Source organism: Gekko japonicus, unplaced genomic scaffold (assembly GCF_001447785.1).
Source record: "Gekko japonicus isolate JY-2015 unplaced genomic scaffold, Gekko_japonicus_V1.1 scaffold30, whole genome shotgun sequence".
Taxonomy (NCBI): domain Eukaryota; kingdom Metazoa; phylum Chordata; class Lepidosauria; order Squamata; family Gekkonidae; genus Gekko; species Gekko japonicus.
This window is the reverse complement of record NW_015168045.1, coordinates 554,012-570,927: the sequence shown is the minus strand read 5'-3', so window position 1 is coordinate 570,927 and position 16,916 is coordinate 554,012. Positions and strand designations below refer to the sequence as shown.

The window sequence follows — 16,916 nt, the reverse complement described above, 5'->3', positions numbered from 1 at the left end:
TCTTCTTCTTCTTCTTCTTCTTCTTCTTCTTCTTCTTCTTCTTCTTCTTCTTCTTCTTCTTCTTCTTCTTCTTCTTCTTCTTCTTCTTCTTCTTCTTCTTCTTCCTTAATCATTCAGGCATTTGGTGACTAGCAGCAGTTGATTGTTATTGTTGCTTTGCTGGCTTTTAAGCTTCATTTTACTTTGCTGCAAATGCTCTTAGGGCTATGTTTCATTACTATATTGCAGCTGTGTTCTACTCCTGTCATTTTTCAGCTTCTCTGCTATTTGTTTTATTGTTCTATCGTGATTATAATTATGTTGTAAACTGCCTCTTGAGCCTGTGTTGTGGGATAGCACAGAAATACACGGAACGAAATGATAGGATTTTATTTAAAATCCCAGTGGTTTTTGTCAGTTGTTTTAGTGGCATTCAGCTCTGGGTACTGGCCTTAACTCCCTTTGGTGAATTTTTAGGTGACAAGTACCACTGAAACATTTTAGTTAAGAGTGGGGTCACACCTCAACTTTACAGTTCTAAAATAGATTTTCAACTGCTAAGTTGTGCTTGCAAAGTGGATGTTTGATGCCCCCACCTTCCTTCTGTAACACCCACACACACACACACACACACACACACACACACACAACAAGCCATTCCTATTTGTGGATGTATCCTGGAAAACTGCCTGCTGAGGAGGATGAGCTCACAGACATTGGAGAGCCACCCTTCTACAACAGGAGCCAACCCATTACCCTGTGGAGCAGGGGTCCCCAACATGGTGTCTGTGGACACCATAGTGCCTGCTGACCCCTTACTTGATGCCCGCCAAGCGTTTCTAGGAAAGTGGGTGTGGCCGGGTGGGGCTCTTGCCCAGCAGGGCTTCTGACTGGCTATTGGAAAGCTGATTGGCCATGCAGGTTTTTTAAAAGTTGCTTCAGCAGCAGCTACAACCACAGTACAAAGATCTTCACTGTATGACTGAAGGTATACTGTGTGTATACCAGAAATTTTTTAAAAATAATTTGTTCATTTTAAAAGGTTCCCTATTAAACAGAGCTTCTGCCTGAATTGTTAGAGTTACTATGAGTGTTAAGGATAACTTCACTTCCTGACATATTGTGATTGGCTCCACCTCTTGAGGCAGCCATTTTGTGGTTGCACCCACCTCCCTATGTCAGAATTCCAAAGGTGCCCACAGGCTCAAAAAGGTTGGGAATCCCTTCTTTAGTGGATTAAGAGAACCTTCATACAGCATTCTAGATTCAGATACAATAAAGCCCATTATAGGTGTAGCATTACTATATGTAAGTGCTTATAGACAGTAGTGTACCAAGGGGGGAGCGGTCCACCCGGGCACGGCTTGTGGAAGTCAGCTGGAGGACCCTTGAAGCCAGCATTATGCTGTGTCCAGCCAAACGTCTTTCCTTTTTTAAAAAAGGTGCGGTTCTGGTTGCAGCCACTAGGGGTACAGAGAAGTCCGAGCCTAGCAAAAAGCACTCTAGATCAGCTAGACTTCCCTTTCTCCAAGACTGAAGGAAACTTACTTAATAACAACCAAGCCAGCTGCTACAGTAATTGGCAGCCTGCAGGTCATTTTCTCCAATAGTCTAGCCTTTCTCTCTTCCTTTCCTTGCACCCAGCTCAGCCAGATCTTGCATAGTAGTACTTAGGGTGTTGCAGCAAGATAGAACCACCTCTCTCTCTCTTATTTACTCTCTCTCTTTTCCACACTTTTCTCATTCATTTCTGTCTCCCTTCACCTAATTTTTCCTGTGCTCTCCCCTTATTCTCACTTCTTGGTCTCAAGACCTTCTCATCCCTATCCTTTTTGGTGACAGAATGCATTTAAGAATAGTATAGTGGCAAACCTTTGTTAATATTATGAACAGAAGGCACTGGCACTGCTGGGTACTCTGTACATTGCACTGGTTCACTGCGCTTGCAAAAATGCCCCCAACTTTCACTTTCTACTGCAGAGATTCTTTGGTTTGACTTTAGTCCTTTGGAAACAGTGGGGGATGGGTCCCCTTCTTGTGGGGGTAGTGTGTGTCATGGGCAATGATGACCGTGTCGGGCCCCTGCCTGAGTTGGCAGTGCAGCCGGAGTCACCAGCATCATTAGAGCTGGAATCCGGCCCCTCGGACTCCTCAGGAGTTGACAGCTTGCCGCCGTCGGCACCCGAGCCAGCAACCTCTGCACATGGTCCAGCAGCAGCCGACAAGGTGCAGGTGCAAGCAGAAAGCCTGCCTGATTCACCTCCACAGGTGGCTCAGCTGAGGAAGCGGCTCTGCAGGGACTTAGCAACCCGCTGCCAAGATACACGCTTGTGGAGAAGGTGGGCACTGAGCCCTGAGTACTGACAGGAGCTGCACTACCACTAAAGGAGGCCCATATAGCTCCCGCTGAGGGTTGGGCTCTCTGTGGAAGCAACAAGTTGCATCCGTGTTGACCTTGTGCTCTCCCTTGGTTCCTGTTTCCTGACCTCGCTCCTGCTTGGATTCCTGGCTTCCTGACCTCCTGCTTTGGATGACTATTCCCTTGGACACTCAACTCGGCTCCTGTTCTGTCTGTTCTGGCTATGATCCCCAGACTGGACCTGACTCCTGACCCAGCCCAGTTCATGACAGCGTGTTTCTTAACATCCAGTCTGGTGAAGCTTGCAATCACTATTATGTGATGCTTTGGCTAGTGTTAGGCAGACTCCTAGCTCTCAAAAATGCCTTGTATATGTTTGGGATGGTCAGCTCTTGGGCTTCGAAATGGAGAACAGAAGCCCTCCCAACTGCCTGCTCAGAACATGAGTGGTGTGCTGGATTGTTGTTGGTTTTTTCCTGCCATCAGTGGTTGACCCTGTAGGATTTTCAAGGCAAAAGAAAAGTTTGGAGGTGGTTTTCCATTGCCTGCCTCCATGTTGGCCCTGCTTAGCTTCTGGGATCTGACGAAATTAGGCTGTCTTGGGGATATCCAGGTCAGGGCGAGGCTGAGAGTAATGTGACTGGCCCAAGGTCACCCAGCAAGCTTCCATGGCACAAGTGGGGATTCGAACCTGAATTTCCCAGATCCTAGTCTGACATTTTAACTACTACACCACTCTGGCTCTTGACATTTATTTATTTATTTATAATTTGATTTATATCCCACCCTCCCCTAAGGCTCAGGGCGGCTAACAATTGGGGCAAAAGCCATGATTAAAACAATTAAAAACAAGATAAAAACATAACAATAGTACTACAAAGTGCTGGTGCTCTGATGTTCCCAGTTCCAAGGTGGGTTCTGATAGGGTGGATCTGGACCAATGACGTAAGTTCCAAAGCGGCAGATAACCAGTCTTCTTCCCAGGGCCCACTTGCACCCTGATGGTATCTCCGCTAATTTTCGGCGGTGGTGCATTGGTGGAACAGTAGCGACAGCGGCTCCTACTCGAAAGCCTGGCGGAAGAGCTCTGTCTTGCAGGCCCTGCGGAACTGCGCAAGATCCCGCAGGGCACGGATCTCCTCCGGGAGCTCATTCCACCAGGTAGGAGCCGCCACCGAAAAGGCCCTGGTCCTAGTCTTGGCGAATTTGACGTCCCTGAGGGCTGGGGTTGTCAAGAGATGGAATAGTGTGTTGGAATTTGATTTCATTTTTTTTACTGGCATAATTATTTATATGAAGTTAAATAAAAGAAAATTTTCATTTTCTGCAATGGCCAATTTCTGGCCATTATTATTATTAATTTTATTTCATGATGATTACTGAAAATAAGTTTGTCATATTGAGGAGGGACCCTGACCTAGATAGCCCCAGCTTAACATGATCTCATCAGATCTCCGAAGCTAAGCAAGGCCAACATGGAGGCAGGCAATGGCAAACCACCTTGAACGTCTCTTGCCTTGAAAACCCTAGGGTGTCACCATAAGTCAACCTTGACTTGATAGCAAAAAAATAAATAAATAAATAGAGGAGGGGATGTTTAAAAAAATTGCCTGCCCTGGATGCCAAATAGGCTAGGTATGCCACTGCTTATAGACCACTACCATCACTACTGTTCCATCTTAACCTGGCCCTGGAAGAGGGAACATCAGTGTTTCCCGGAGCAGATGATGCTGAGTAGGGAGAGCAGTTGCAACAGAGCCATCTTGTAACACTATGTTAAAACATCTAGAGCACCTTTGTTAATTAATGTTATTGTATTGTAGTGATTTTAAATGGTTTTAAATATGTTTTATATTGGCTTATGCCTCCTGTAAGCTGCCCTGAGCCCGCGTAGCGGGGAGGGCGGGGTATAAATTGAATAAAATAAAATAAATACATAAATAAAAGACATAACCACAGCAAATGCTGTGTTGGACGGTATAGTACATATAAGGAAGAAAATAATTTTACCCTCAGACTGACAGAATCATGCACTGCAAATGCATGATGTCACTTTTTGACAACATATTTTAGTTAGAAGAAAGTTAGCTCTTTGATAGGGAATAAATAATCTTCAAAAGAATGCATTCCTTGATCTGCTAGGATTATAGCAACCCTCAAAATGCAACCCAAAAATTCAAAGTTAGAAGAATTCAGAACTGGATTTACACTTCATTTTTTGAAAAGCAGACAGCTGATGGAAGTTTTAAGGGGCAAGGCAATCGCATAAAAATTGCAGTAACCATAGTTATGTAAATCCAAGAAGGATTTTTTTCCATTGAGGTGGGATGATTCCAAAAGCGAAGTCATGAGGCATCGATCCATTTTGTCAGTTACAAGGGTGTTTTTTTTTTAATTTTTACAAGATAAAATGAACCAGATGCCCCTGGTTACATTTGACTGTCATTCCTACACAGAGCAGCAAATCACAAGGTTGGCCAGTAGTGTGGTCTTACTGCCTCCTTGGAAAACAGTAAGCCTTACCAAGTGGAAGCATCTGTTACAATTTTAACCAGTTGATTAATAATAATAGCTGCCTTCACCAGCTAGCTGAAGATACTAAATAGGATGACTTCTTCCAAGAAGCTGGCAATTCATTTAAAAAACAAAACTATATACAGTTTCCTAATGCTTTTCTTACCATTAGTGCATGTATATTATGAATCCATGCCTGCATATGGTTTTGCACGGGCAAGGAAAATAATACTCCTTTATCTAAAAATGTTTGCTAACTGCTTTAAAGCATGACACTATAAAACTGGGCCACACAAAAAAGGGGAGAAATTGGATTGAACATTGCAATTGAATCACTGCCTGCTCACTGTATGCTTATTTCGGGAGGGGTTTTTTCCAATATTTTGTGTTAAAAAGCTAAGGTAAACTAAATCGTTTTTGAGAGAGAGCAAATAAAACTACTTTATCTTTAAGGTTTGCTTTATCTTTAATGTCTAAAAATATTTCTGACAGAAACTTAATGCTCCACTGACTTTTTTTCATTTCACATGCAGTATTCTAACCATGAGTTGTCCCAAACACCTCTCTGCTGAGAATATCAAGTGAAGAAAGATGTATATCTAGATATCAGTGTGTCATATGTAGTAGATAGTAGATAAAATGCCTGTCAGGGAGATGGAGCCACAAGGGTTAGGTTTCCAAGCAACCGTATTGCAGCTAAGCAGCTGAAAGCTAGCAGAGATTTAGCAGAACTCTTTGGTAACCATGTGAAGCTAGAAACATCCATAAGTTAAGCATATTCTATTTGAACAATTGGCATAGCACTTGTAGGGTGAATATTTTTTTGTTACTTGTAGAATACATTTTCTTTTGTAATGGCTTCAATCTTGGAAGCCACTTGAAAGTGTTCCTTATTAGAATGCATTCACAAAGTGAACAAATGTTGAGCCTTTGAAATAGCTTCCTACAAGCAAGCTTGACTTACTAGTCAGCCATTATTTATAGTCATTAGTGAGGCCATAGTATTATTGAAAGAAGACCCCCTGGTAGAGCAGACCAGTGGCCCATCTAGTCCAGCATCCTGTCTCACAGTGGCTAACCAGTTCTTCCAGAGGGCCAACAACACGACATAAAAGCTGAAGCCTTCACCAATATTACCTCCTGGCACTGGGACTCAGCTGACTGCTTCTGATTATGGAGGTTTTCTTTAGTCACCATGGCTAGTAGCCACTGATAAACCTATCCTCTAATGAATCTGTCTAATTCCCTTTCAAAGCTGCCTATGCCTGTGGCCATCACAACATCTTCTGGCAGCTAATTCCACATTATAAACACTCATCCCATAAAGTAGTATTTCCTTTTGTCTGTCCTGAATCTACTGCCCATCGGCTTCATTGGATGCCCTTGAGTTCTAATATTTTTGGAGAAGTAGAAAAAGGTTATCTCTGTCAGCTCTGTCCACCCCATGCATAATTTTAAAAACTTCTGTCATGTCGCCCCTTAGTGATATCTCTTCTAAACTGTAAAGTCCCAGACTCTTGGGAAAAGGCATGAGAGGGGCTAAAGTGGTGAGTGCATATTTGTGTCTCTTTTGTATGAGTCTGTCTGGATTAGCTCAAGAGAGAGAAGGATGAAGTGGAGAGTGTTGGAAGAACAGGTTTAATGCACGTTAGCCAATCTAAATTAAAACTGGCAATTGGCAGGAGCCTAGGAGGAAGATAGAAACTGGTGTACATGGGCTTTTGATCAGAAATGGAGTTGTGTGATGCCATTTCCCCCTCCTTTTTTGGCTCTTGATGCTCATTCAAGCAGCCGTGGGCACCAGGAGCAAAGCACAGGTAATGAAAGCCGGCAACCTGATCCCCCTACAAAAAAAAAAATGGCAAGTTTCATGGGTCACCAAACCAGGCTGGATAGTCAATATAAAAGGCAAAGGTTTTTGAAATTTTTCTGTGAACCAACTCAGCAGCCTATGAAGCAATCTATGTATAAACCTAGAAATGCTGAGTCACTAGCTGCTGGTGCTTCCACTTCCCCTTAAGAGGCAAGTGTGCAAAAGTGTGAACTGAAGACCTTAAATATTTGGATTCCTGCATACCAGTCTTTAGTATAAATTAAGACATTGTAATCTACCATATTTTTATCCTGTTCTTTCCCTGTATAGCTTAGGATGGGCATATGTTCTCTTCTCCATTTTATCCTCACAACATCCCTGTTGGATACTTAAGATGAAAGAGAGAGAGAGAGAGAGAGAGAGAGAGAGAGACTCGTCCAAGGTATCCAAATGGTGGAACAGTGAATTGAACTTGAATCCTTTTTTTGGAAATCCTTTGTTACTGTAAATAAATAAACCCTTGCCTCCCCAGTCTAGTCAGACATTCCCAGTTAAAATGGTTTCTGTATTTTATCTCTTAACAATGTTAATAAATGTGGTGGTTAAAGATCCAATACAGATTCAAAAATCCAGCACAGAAACCCTTTTGAGGGGGATATTCTGCATGTGGGTTTTCTGTTTTCTGTTTATGGGTTGATCTCCATTGAGTAGATGACCTTCATAAATTCACTAGGTAATCTGTATTTTAATAGCCAAATTCGCCAGATCTGAGGATACTTGAGTTTAGAGGTTGGACCTATAAAGGACAAGACAGATCTTTTTAGAAACCTGGTTTCTGCATCAGGTTTGCAGAAAACACCTGAAATCTAATAAACAAACAAATGAACAGATAAATAAATAAATAGGGGGAGTTTTAAAAAACCCAAATGATAAAAGGAGCACCTGTAGCTTTAAGAAACAGATGCTTTTAGTGGCTGTTGCTAAATAACAACAGGCTTGGTTTCTGTAAGTAAAAAGCAGAGGGACTCATTGGGGCCAGGCCTGGCAGGAACCACCAGGCAACTTGACAGCATATGACTTGCAGGACTCACCTACATCTGGATGCTTGCTAGTGTTCAACAGCAGCCACCCCATGAAAGCCAGTGTGGTCTAATAGTTGGACGTTTCAGCTAGTACCTTGAATACACATTCTGCCCTGGAAACGCTCCAAGTGCCCTTGGGCCAGTTACACATTCTTAGCTGAACTAACCTCACAGAGAAAGGGGTTATGAATGAAGTAAATAAATAATAAATATAGTCGAGATGAGGGGAGAGGTAAAAGTTTGGTTGGTGTATGGATGGGAAGCAGAGAAGGATGAGGATATGGGGGTTACTAGGCGAGAAAGAGGAAATAGTGTGCAGAAGGTGATACAAAGGGAAATGAGGTCCCCCATGAACAAATCCCTGTGACCAGCACCTTGCAACTGGGCCACAGTTTTCCTGGATAAAGATTGCCAGTTTTTGGAAAGAGGGAAAACTGGAGACAGAGGGGCAGATAAAGATATGCTGGTTGGTGGGTAGGAAGGAGAGAAGGAGGCAGGGAAAATATGGAGGCTGTTGGGGCTTTCAGGGAAAGAAAAGAGGAAATTGTGGGGGAAAGGAAAATGAGATGTCCACTTGTTCAGTATATAATTTATTTAATATGTAGCATACATGAGATGCCTACTTGTTTAGTATATTATCGTTATATTTTGAACATTCCTAGCATGGCTATTTTTGTTGTTATGATCTCTTCCAATATACAGTGCTCTGTAGGGTACATTTGGCTGAGTAGTTTTGAATAACTCAAGCTCATCTTCAAACAATTAGGATTAATTTTATGAGTGATACTTCCATTAGAAATACTTCAGAAGCATATTTCAGATCTTTGTGCTCAGTACAATTAAATGTTTACCAAGCACATGGGAAGCCACCTGTGCTGAAGATAGCTGCAAAACAACAGATTTGAGATGAGAATTCAGTTTCTATTCCTGCCCACTACAGGAGCTAACAGGTTTAGTGAGCAGCTCATCTAACTTTTTTTTTTTAGGAAGAGATCAAATAACCTAAGGGAAATTCAAATGACTGAAATTATCCCTGTGCAGGCCTAACACAGAAATGAACAACAGGGTATTTATAGCCTGATTTTAAGCATGTTTTCTTGAGAGTAAATCAATGAGTTAAATGGAACTTGCTTCCTAATCCTACTAATTGTGCTTCAGGTTGCAGTTTTAGGACTGAACATACAAACTATGGGTTTGATCCAGAGAAAGAGTATGCCAAAGGAGATTGGTGGAACACATCTTGCTGTGCTTTCCCTTACCTGCCTATCATTTGTCACAAAATTTCTCTCTGAGGATTGGCAAAGCCTTGTAATCAAAATGCAACACAAGACACACTGCAATGACAATGTGTAATCAATTAAAATTAGCTCTTTCTCCTTCTTCTGTTTGCAGCTTGCATCAGCGGAAGAAGGAGAAAGAGACATTTTTATCTGATCACTGGTCACTACTTCCCTCATCCTGTGGTAAATTTTGTTTATGAAGCTGTTTCAATCCTCAAACAGGCGTTTCAGGAAAAACAGCAACTTGCTTGAGGAAGGGAAAGAGCCACTCTTTTGATACCTTCTATGAACTCCTATGATGGATTCAGCCTTGCATTATGTAACCTCAGCACACTTTTTTCAACAAAAAATACCAATTATGAAGATGATCAGAATCAAAAGAACAAGATGGAAGAACACAATCATTTCCCTGGGGAGGGCAGGATTTTGGGTGGGGAGGGACCTCAGCAGGGTATAATGCCATAGAATCTACTGCCCAAAGCAGCCATTGTCTCCAAGAGAACTGATCTGGGTCATCTGGACATCAGTTTTAATAGCTGAAGCCCTGACTGCTACGTCACATTGGCTGTCATACAGGGGCCATCTCAGCAGGATATAAGGACACAGAGTCCACCATTTTCTCCAGGGGAACTGATCTCTGGCATATGGAAAGCAGTTGTAATTCTGAATGATCTTCAGCCTTCACCTGGAGATTTGCAACCATGGTTTCCCACAACAGACACTAAGGGGAAATTTATTTTACCTCAGAACATCAACAGCAAACTGTTTAGAATGTTAGAGGGAAAGGCCAGTGAGTCCACATATGCAAATGACCTCTGTGTTCCGAGGCAAAGGCGAATCAGACCACATATGCAAATGACCTCTGTGTTCTGACTGACTGTGGGGGGGGGAGGAAGAGCAAACTGTTTAGAATGTTGGAGGCAGGACTCAGGCAAAGCAGCCAATGGATAGGGAGACCCTCTGAATGACAGATCAGAGAGCGAACTGATTTTGGAGCGTGTTGGAATGTTCAGGGGAGTCCATGACCAAAATAGAATTATATATACCGGAGGATTTCTCCCTAATTTTCACCACTTCTGTTTAGGAAGGTACACGAAAGGCATATGTGAATAAAGACATATGATAATCACATATGCATATTTTTCATGTTGTTGTGTTCTATGAAGCTACAGTTCACAAGCTAAGGTTGTAGACACTTAAGAAAATATTCTTTCATAAATATGGTTACCCTTTGTGAAATTCTGGAATCACTGAAATCCATGTTGTGATTTGCAGCGGCAGATGTTAAAACGTATTTAGGGAAGTTGAAAATTCTCTTACTGATAAGTTGTCAAATGGGCATTACATTAAATTGTTGACTTGTTTTTTCTTTTTCTATTTTATCTCTTTTTTCCCCACAGTGCTTAATGAGGTTATGATATAGTATGTTTTGTTTCTGTGCCTGTGTACATGTTTATATGTATATATGTTGAAAATAAATCATCTATATATTCATTTCTCAAATGTGGACCCAATTTGTCGATATCCAAATCATGCGGATTGGGGCCACACTTACCCAAAACAGATAGTTCTGCAAACTTGGTGGACTCTCCAGGTTTGCAGAAAAATCTGAAAACTTTTAAAAATACAATGGGGGGCTTAAATCTCCTGCAAAAAACACATTTGTTGTCTGCGTGCACAGACAACGAACCTACCTTTTCCAATGGCTCCAAAGTTGGGATCGATGGCTGCTGTGGTGGGCCAGATATCAGAGGCTGGGAGCCACGCCAGGCTCACTGGGAGTGGAGCTGCTTGGGGGAACCAGAACTACACCAGGCTTGTGGCAGGGGGGGGGGATGGGGGGGGGGGGTTTGGGAGATGGGGCAGGCCCAGCAGCACTGTAAAGGAAGGGAGGAAGCTGGAAAAGTTGTGGGCCTGGTGGCGGAGACAGGAAGCTGCACCGGGGTCACTGGGGACAGATGTAGTGGGGGGAGCCCAAACTGTACTATGCTTGCCAGCAGTGGAGGTGATGGCGGGTAGCTGTGATGGTTTCTAGGATTGGGGGAGTGGTAGCTGCAGCTAGGAGGGAGAGAGGATTCTCTCCCCTCCCCCCATGATTATCATGGGTTCCAACTTGTATATTCTAATTCTCAACCCAGTCAAATCTGAGGATACTTAAATCTAAATAACAGAGCTGTGAATCGACAAGACAGATCTTTCGACAACCCTAAGAAACACCTCAGGCTTGCAGAAAGATCTGAAATCTAACAAAAACCACATTGGGGAGTTTAAAAACCAAAAAAAAGATAAAATTTCCACCTGTAGTTTTAACTTAAGAATGACCATTGTTCAGCAACCACATCTGTATTGCCAGGCTTGGTTCCTGGCAACAAAAGATGGGGGAGAGGGCAGGGCCCTTTCCAGGTCTGTTCTAGACTTTAAGATCCGTTCAAGATATAGGTAAAACCTTGGCAAGGAAAGGAAAATTGTCAAGATAAAATTCCTTTATAAATATACTGTACGGCTTTTTTGCCAACAGTTGCTGTCCTAATTTTAGGAATGTTAGATGGTTAACAGAAATCTATTGAAGCTTGTGAACAATCTGTTCATGTTATGTTACCATGGAAACTAGTATATTAAACACCACAAAAATTTATTCTAAATGCAAAAAAGAAGTTTTCCTTGGAAGTAATGCTGCCTTTACTATTATTTGGCCGTCACAGTTTTATAGGTTTTGTGATCTGTGGTATTTTCTTTGGGCTACTACTGATATGTTTGAGCTTTCCACTTGGCTCTTCTTTGAGACTTCCTTCTCCTTGTAACCAGTTTCTGGTGGGTGTTGGGGATGTCAAATGTTCTCATTCATACCAGCTTTTGACTAATTGGTCACAGAACAGTTTTGTGTTTGAATGAATTGAGAACATTTGAAAATTGGGTCTTCTGATTCTGGGCTGTTATCATCACTGTTATATTGTTAGTGCATTTGTTGTTAGAATTTTATTTTTAACTTATGATAATAAGTGAAAAAATAATAACATTGTATCTACAATGTTAATTAATCTTTACCACTGCAAAAGCTCTCTTTTCTGTGGATGGACCCGTATCTCATTAGTGACAATGATATATGGATGTTTTGAACATGAGGAAAGCCTAGATCACATGGATACTTTTCATATCCCCCCTTCAGTTCAACAGGGACATTGACATGAATAGTGTCTACGTTGTCCCTGCTATACAGTGTGATAGAAATATCTGTATGTTGTCAATAATGTTACTACCTGTGTGACTTTTATTGTTTATTGTTTAATTATTTTAATGTGATTTTATGTAACGAGTCTTGGACTCAGTTTCTTGTGATCTGCCCTGAGCCTGCTTGGGGAGGGCAGAACAAAAATCTCAAAATAAATAAAAAATAATAAAATATAACACTGAACCATAGAATTTTGCTACACTGGAAAGTTAATGCATGACTATTTATTTAAAATTACTTGCTTTCAGCTAGTTTTTTTTAATTCTATATAGTTTTAGTTTATGCAGTACATTAGTTCCAAAGGTAAGAAACCTCTGTAGAGAATTTAAATTGGCCGAGTAGAATATGAGGCCAGGCAGTAATAATTTAAATTACTACTTATTATCTTTGAAGCCCTAAACAATTTTGATACATGAAGATCTGCTTTCCCACATACATATTAGGCTATTTTCCTCAGTAACAAATTGTTGAACTTTTCCTCTCTACAGAAAAACACACCGTATATAAACCACAGTATATAGAGACTGAGAAGACAGGACAATGTCCATAATGCTGGCCATGAAATCATGAGTCAACTTAAAAGCTTCAACAGCAAGTCCAGAAGCTCAGGTAGAGAAGATGTTAGTCAATTGGCTGGGTTATACACTAACCAAACTCCTAATCAATCCCACATATGCAAACAATAGATTAACAAAATAGAAATTGGGGCTTTGACTGACAAAGAATCTGGAGAGGACAATGGCAGTGTGGTACATTGTGACGACTCTAGTCCCTAGCCACCAAGTCTAAGCTGATGCTCTGTTAAGAATGCTAGAGTTAAAATCTGGCATAAATCAACATCCATCTCATACAAACACATTGTGATGATGCATTCCAAATTAGTCTTTCACCCAAGATTAAATCCAGGATGTTTTCTTATAGACTGATTTAGCATTCAGCATCAGCACATTCAGATCCAATGATATACAAACATGACTAATAGAGTCATACAAGGAAGAAGACCCACGAAACTCGCGGGGGGGGGGGGTCTCACCTTCTTCTATGTTACACTGATCTCACCATGGCCTCCAAAAAAGAGCAGTTTCTGTCAGAGCTGTCTCAGCTCCACCTACCTCACAGGGTGTCTGTTGTGGGGAGGGGAAGGGAAAGGAGTTTGTAAGCCGTTCTGAGACTCCTTTGGGTAGTGAAAGGTGGGGTATAAATCCAATCTCTTCTTCTTCATCTTTCTCTAAGCAACTGGCCCCAACCTACTCCCAAGCAATATAACAAAACCCTAGGTTTTCTGGCAAAATTATCTCTAACCACCCCTCATTCATAGTCACATACTTGCATTTTCACAGGAAGTCTTCTGTCCCCAAAGCTCCTCACATTCCATATTTTCTAAGACATCTGTTTAGTTTTAACCTCCCTTCTTCACTGGCCCACCCATTCCTTCTGGACAACAACCTTAAGGGAAGAGAGTAAAGTTGAGTGAACACTGCACCTTCAGTCCTTTCCAATCCCTTCAACCCCCTCCCCAGCATAACTAAACCTCCCCTTAGTCTTTGAACCAATGTTTTCCCCACTTTCAACCACTTTTGCTTGGAGAGGAAAGAAAGCCTTCTACAATCCATAAGGGATGCTTCCCGACTTCCAACCTCTTCTTTGAAGGGAAGATAGTCCCAGTGGAGCAAATCTAAAATGAGGTTTAAACTGGTTCCCCCCCTCCCCCCGCCGCCGCCGTTGTTGAGCTCTCTTAACATAACCAAACGCCCTCCCCCTCCCCCTCTTCCTCCTTCCCTCTTTCTCAGTTGAAGCCTCACTTTTGGGTGGTGGGGCACTCTTTTACCCCCAGCACCACCTCTTCTTGCAGGTCAGCAGCTCAGGTACAAATCATTCCCCCCTCCCCCCCGCGCTTAACTAAACCGCTAGACCCCTGGTTGTAATCTCTTGTCGGGAGAGGAAAGCCGCATTCTAGATGGAGAAAGGGAAGACGATGCTCAAATTGAGTCCCTCCCTCCTCCCTGGACAAATCTCCAGTTTCGATCTCTTTCCCCTTCGGGGAACCGGAAACCCACGTTCTGTTGCAAGGGGAAATTGAGACTCAAATGGCTCCCCTCGCCCCCGCCTCTTCCCAGGTCTGTTTTTAACCTTTCTCTTCTTTCGTGGATGAGTCCTCCAGGTTTGCTGCCCCTTGCTTGTTTTGCAGTAATCATCTTTCTGCGGAGCGGCGTCGAAGTGGTCTGTCTTCCAGCTAGGCTGCTCTCGGGATCCGGGGGCTGCGGCGACTCTGCTGCCTGCGAGGCGCAGGGACCTGCCGCTTGCTCAGAGGGGAAGGCGGAGCGGCGCCGGCGGCAGCCTCAGTCCAACCAGCGCCGCCCCTTCTGTTACCGGTTCCCTGCTTCCCAGACCTTGCTCTTCCCCCCCCCCGCTCGCAAGCGAGGGTCGAGCGGCTGTTAGCTGCCCGGGCCTCGCGGCCCTCCCCCGGCTCCCAAGCGGCGGCAGCATTCAGGGAGGTTTCAGAGCGTCCCCTGTGCATGCGCAGGGGATGCCGTTTCACTTTTGGGGGGATTTAAATATCCCCCGATATTTTTTTTTAGTTTTGCGATTTTTGTGCACCCCTGGGGACTGCCCCAAGAGTGCACAAACCTCCCCCTGCCCCCCAGGTGGCCCCAGAGTGCTGATTTAGCAATCCGCACTCACGGGGCCACTTGACTATTAGATGTATAGATGGGCTGAGAGACTGACTGGAATGCTGTGGAGCCACTCTAATGTCCCCCCCCCTCACCAGGCCTAAACCTTCCCCCACCACCATACCTCTACCTATCTGTAAATAAACAGAACTAAACAATCCACACCTATAATATCCTACTGCTCATCCCCACACCATTCCCTTTCTCAGCTGCAACTACTCACTGGCTGTAATTGGCTTTACCCTGATCAAAACAAGATATTACAGAATATTCTCTTATCCCAAACATCTTTATTAATTATAAATGGGGGAAAATTCTAACTACACCACAACACAATAACCTGCAATTCCTTACATTTCTCGTGTAGTAACTATAGCATACACCTTCATATGACCCAATGTATGAATTGGATGAAGAGCAGAAACAAAGAGACCAGCAGAAACCAAACAATGTTAGGGAACAGATCAAAGTGAAGAACGGATACAAGCCACTGGAGAACAAGGAACTATCAGAGGACTATGCTGAGATTTTGGTTTAGGGTTCTTAGAGGACCCACCTCCAGCATTCCTAAATTTCTCCCTTAGGAAAAGTCAGAGAAATACACTGTAGCCTCAGGAAATACAATGAAAAGTCCTAGTTTTAATTTAAAATTATCTGCTTCAGAGAATGGGAGTCATATGTTTCACAGGCATTTGACACAGAAATTATACAATTCTTGATCTCAGAAGGAATACAATCTATTTGCCTAAGACTAGAATAATTTTTAAAGAATGAGTGATTCCTAGATTCAGATCAAGCCAGTTTTACTGACGAGAGGACCAGTACAGGTTGTTACATGCTCCTCATTATGAGCAGCAAGAAGCTCCAGGGGCACCTTAAAACGGTACTGTTATAAATTTAGTAATATATAAAACTGCCTTCCAGTTTGGCAAGGTAAGCTACAGATCTCATTTTCCCCCTTTGTCTTCTTTCCTCTCTGTTCTACTTCTGAGAGCATCTAACTTCAGTTGAACGCCAAACAGAGGTCATTTCGGGGGGGGGGTGAGGTGCAGGGGGCGGGGCACATGACAAAGCCCCGCCCCCTGCTTCCGGCCGCCCCGATTCCAGCCCTCATTCAGCCAGGAGGAGGCAGGAGAAGAGGGAGGGTAAGTTGCTTCCTCCCTGCCTCTCCCCACCCCTGACTGCCTGGGGCCAAGGAGGGCCTTGGTGGGGCTTCCTCGCACTCCCGCTGGCCTTGCAGGTCCACCGCTGGGCCCCTGATGTCAGGATGTGTGTCATATGCTAATGAGTTATTAGCATAACTCATAGTTCCCCTAGCTCTTTTTCTACGAAATGACCCCTGACGCCAAAGGATAAGGCCTGTGCATTTTATCTTATGTATTGATTACTGGTTTTATAAGTGGCTTTGAAATATTAAGAGTAGTAATTATTAGCTGTGATAATAACTGAATTATTAGTAAATCAGTCCTACCAGTGCAATATAGATAGATCCATTTTTTGCTCTGTAACTGCAGGAAATGCTCTACTTTTAGAGTATTTTCATAGCACTATCCTATCTTCTGCTTGCATGAACAATCATCGGATTGAACATCTTTTTATAAACCATCAGAATACAAACACAAATGATCCTATAATGACCCTTATGCCACAATGTTTTATAGGATTATATCCTGGTGTTCCCCCCCCCCCCACAGTCTTGAAATCCAAAATTGGAATTTAGTATTACCAACAAAGTATTACCAACTTAAAAGAAAGTGTTCATGATATTAGGAGCAAATTAAATATACCTTAAACTATAGTCCCGTATGATGAAGGCATGATAGCCTTTCTCTATTGCAAAGTGCTCCCCAAAGAAGCATGCAATTTAGGATTGCCAGCTCCAGGTTGGGAAATACCTGGAGATTTTGGGGGTAAACCTGAGGAGACTGGGGTTTGGGGAGGGGAGGGACTTCAATGGGGTATAATGTCATAGAGTCCACCTTTCAAAG

The 16,916-nt window shown here is 42.9% G+C and overlaps 1 protein-coding gene across 1 annotated transcript in view; it reads left to right on the top strand.

The window, feature by feature from the left end:
• Positions 1-16,916, top strand: part of AK5 (adenylate kinase 5) — a 176,038-nt gene that overhangs the window by 110,289 nt on the left and 48,833 nt on the right. Inside the window, exon 9 of the mRNA XM_015414258.1 lies at positions 4,077-4,084. Within this exon, the coding sequence (XP_015269744.1) occupies positions 4,077-4,084 (8 nt within the window). The remainder of the gene's footprint in view (positions 1-4,076; positions 4,085-16,916) is intronic.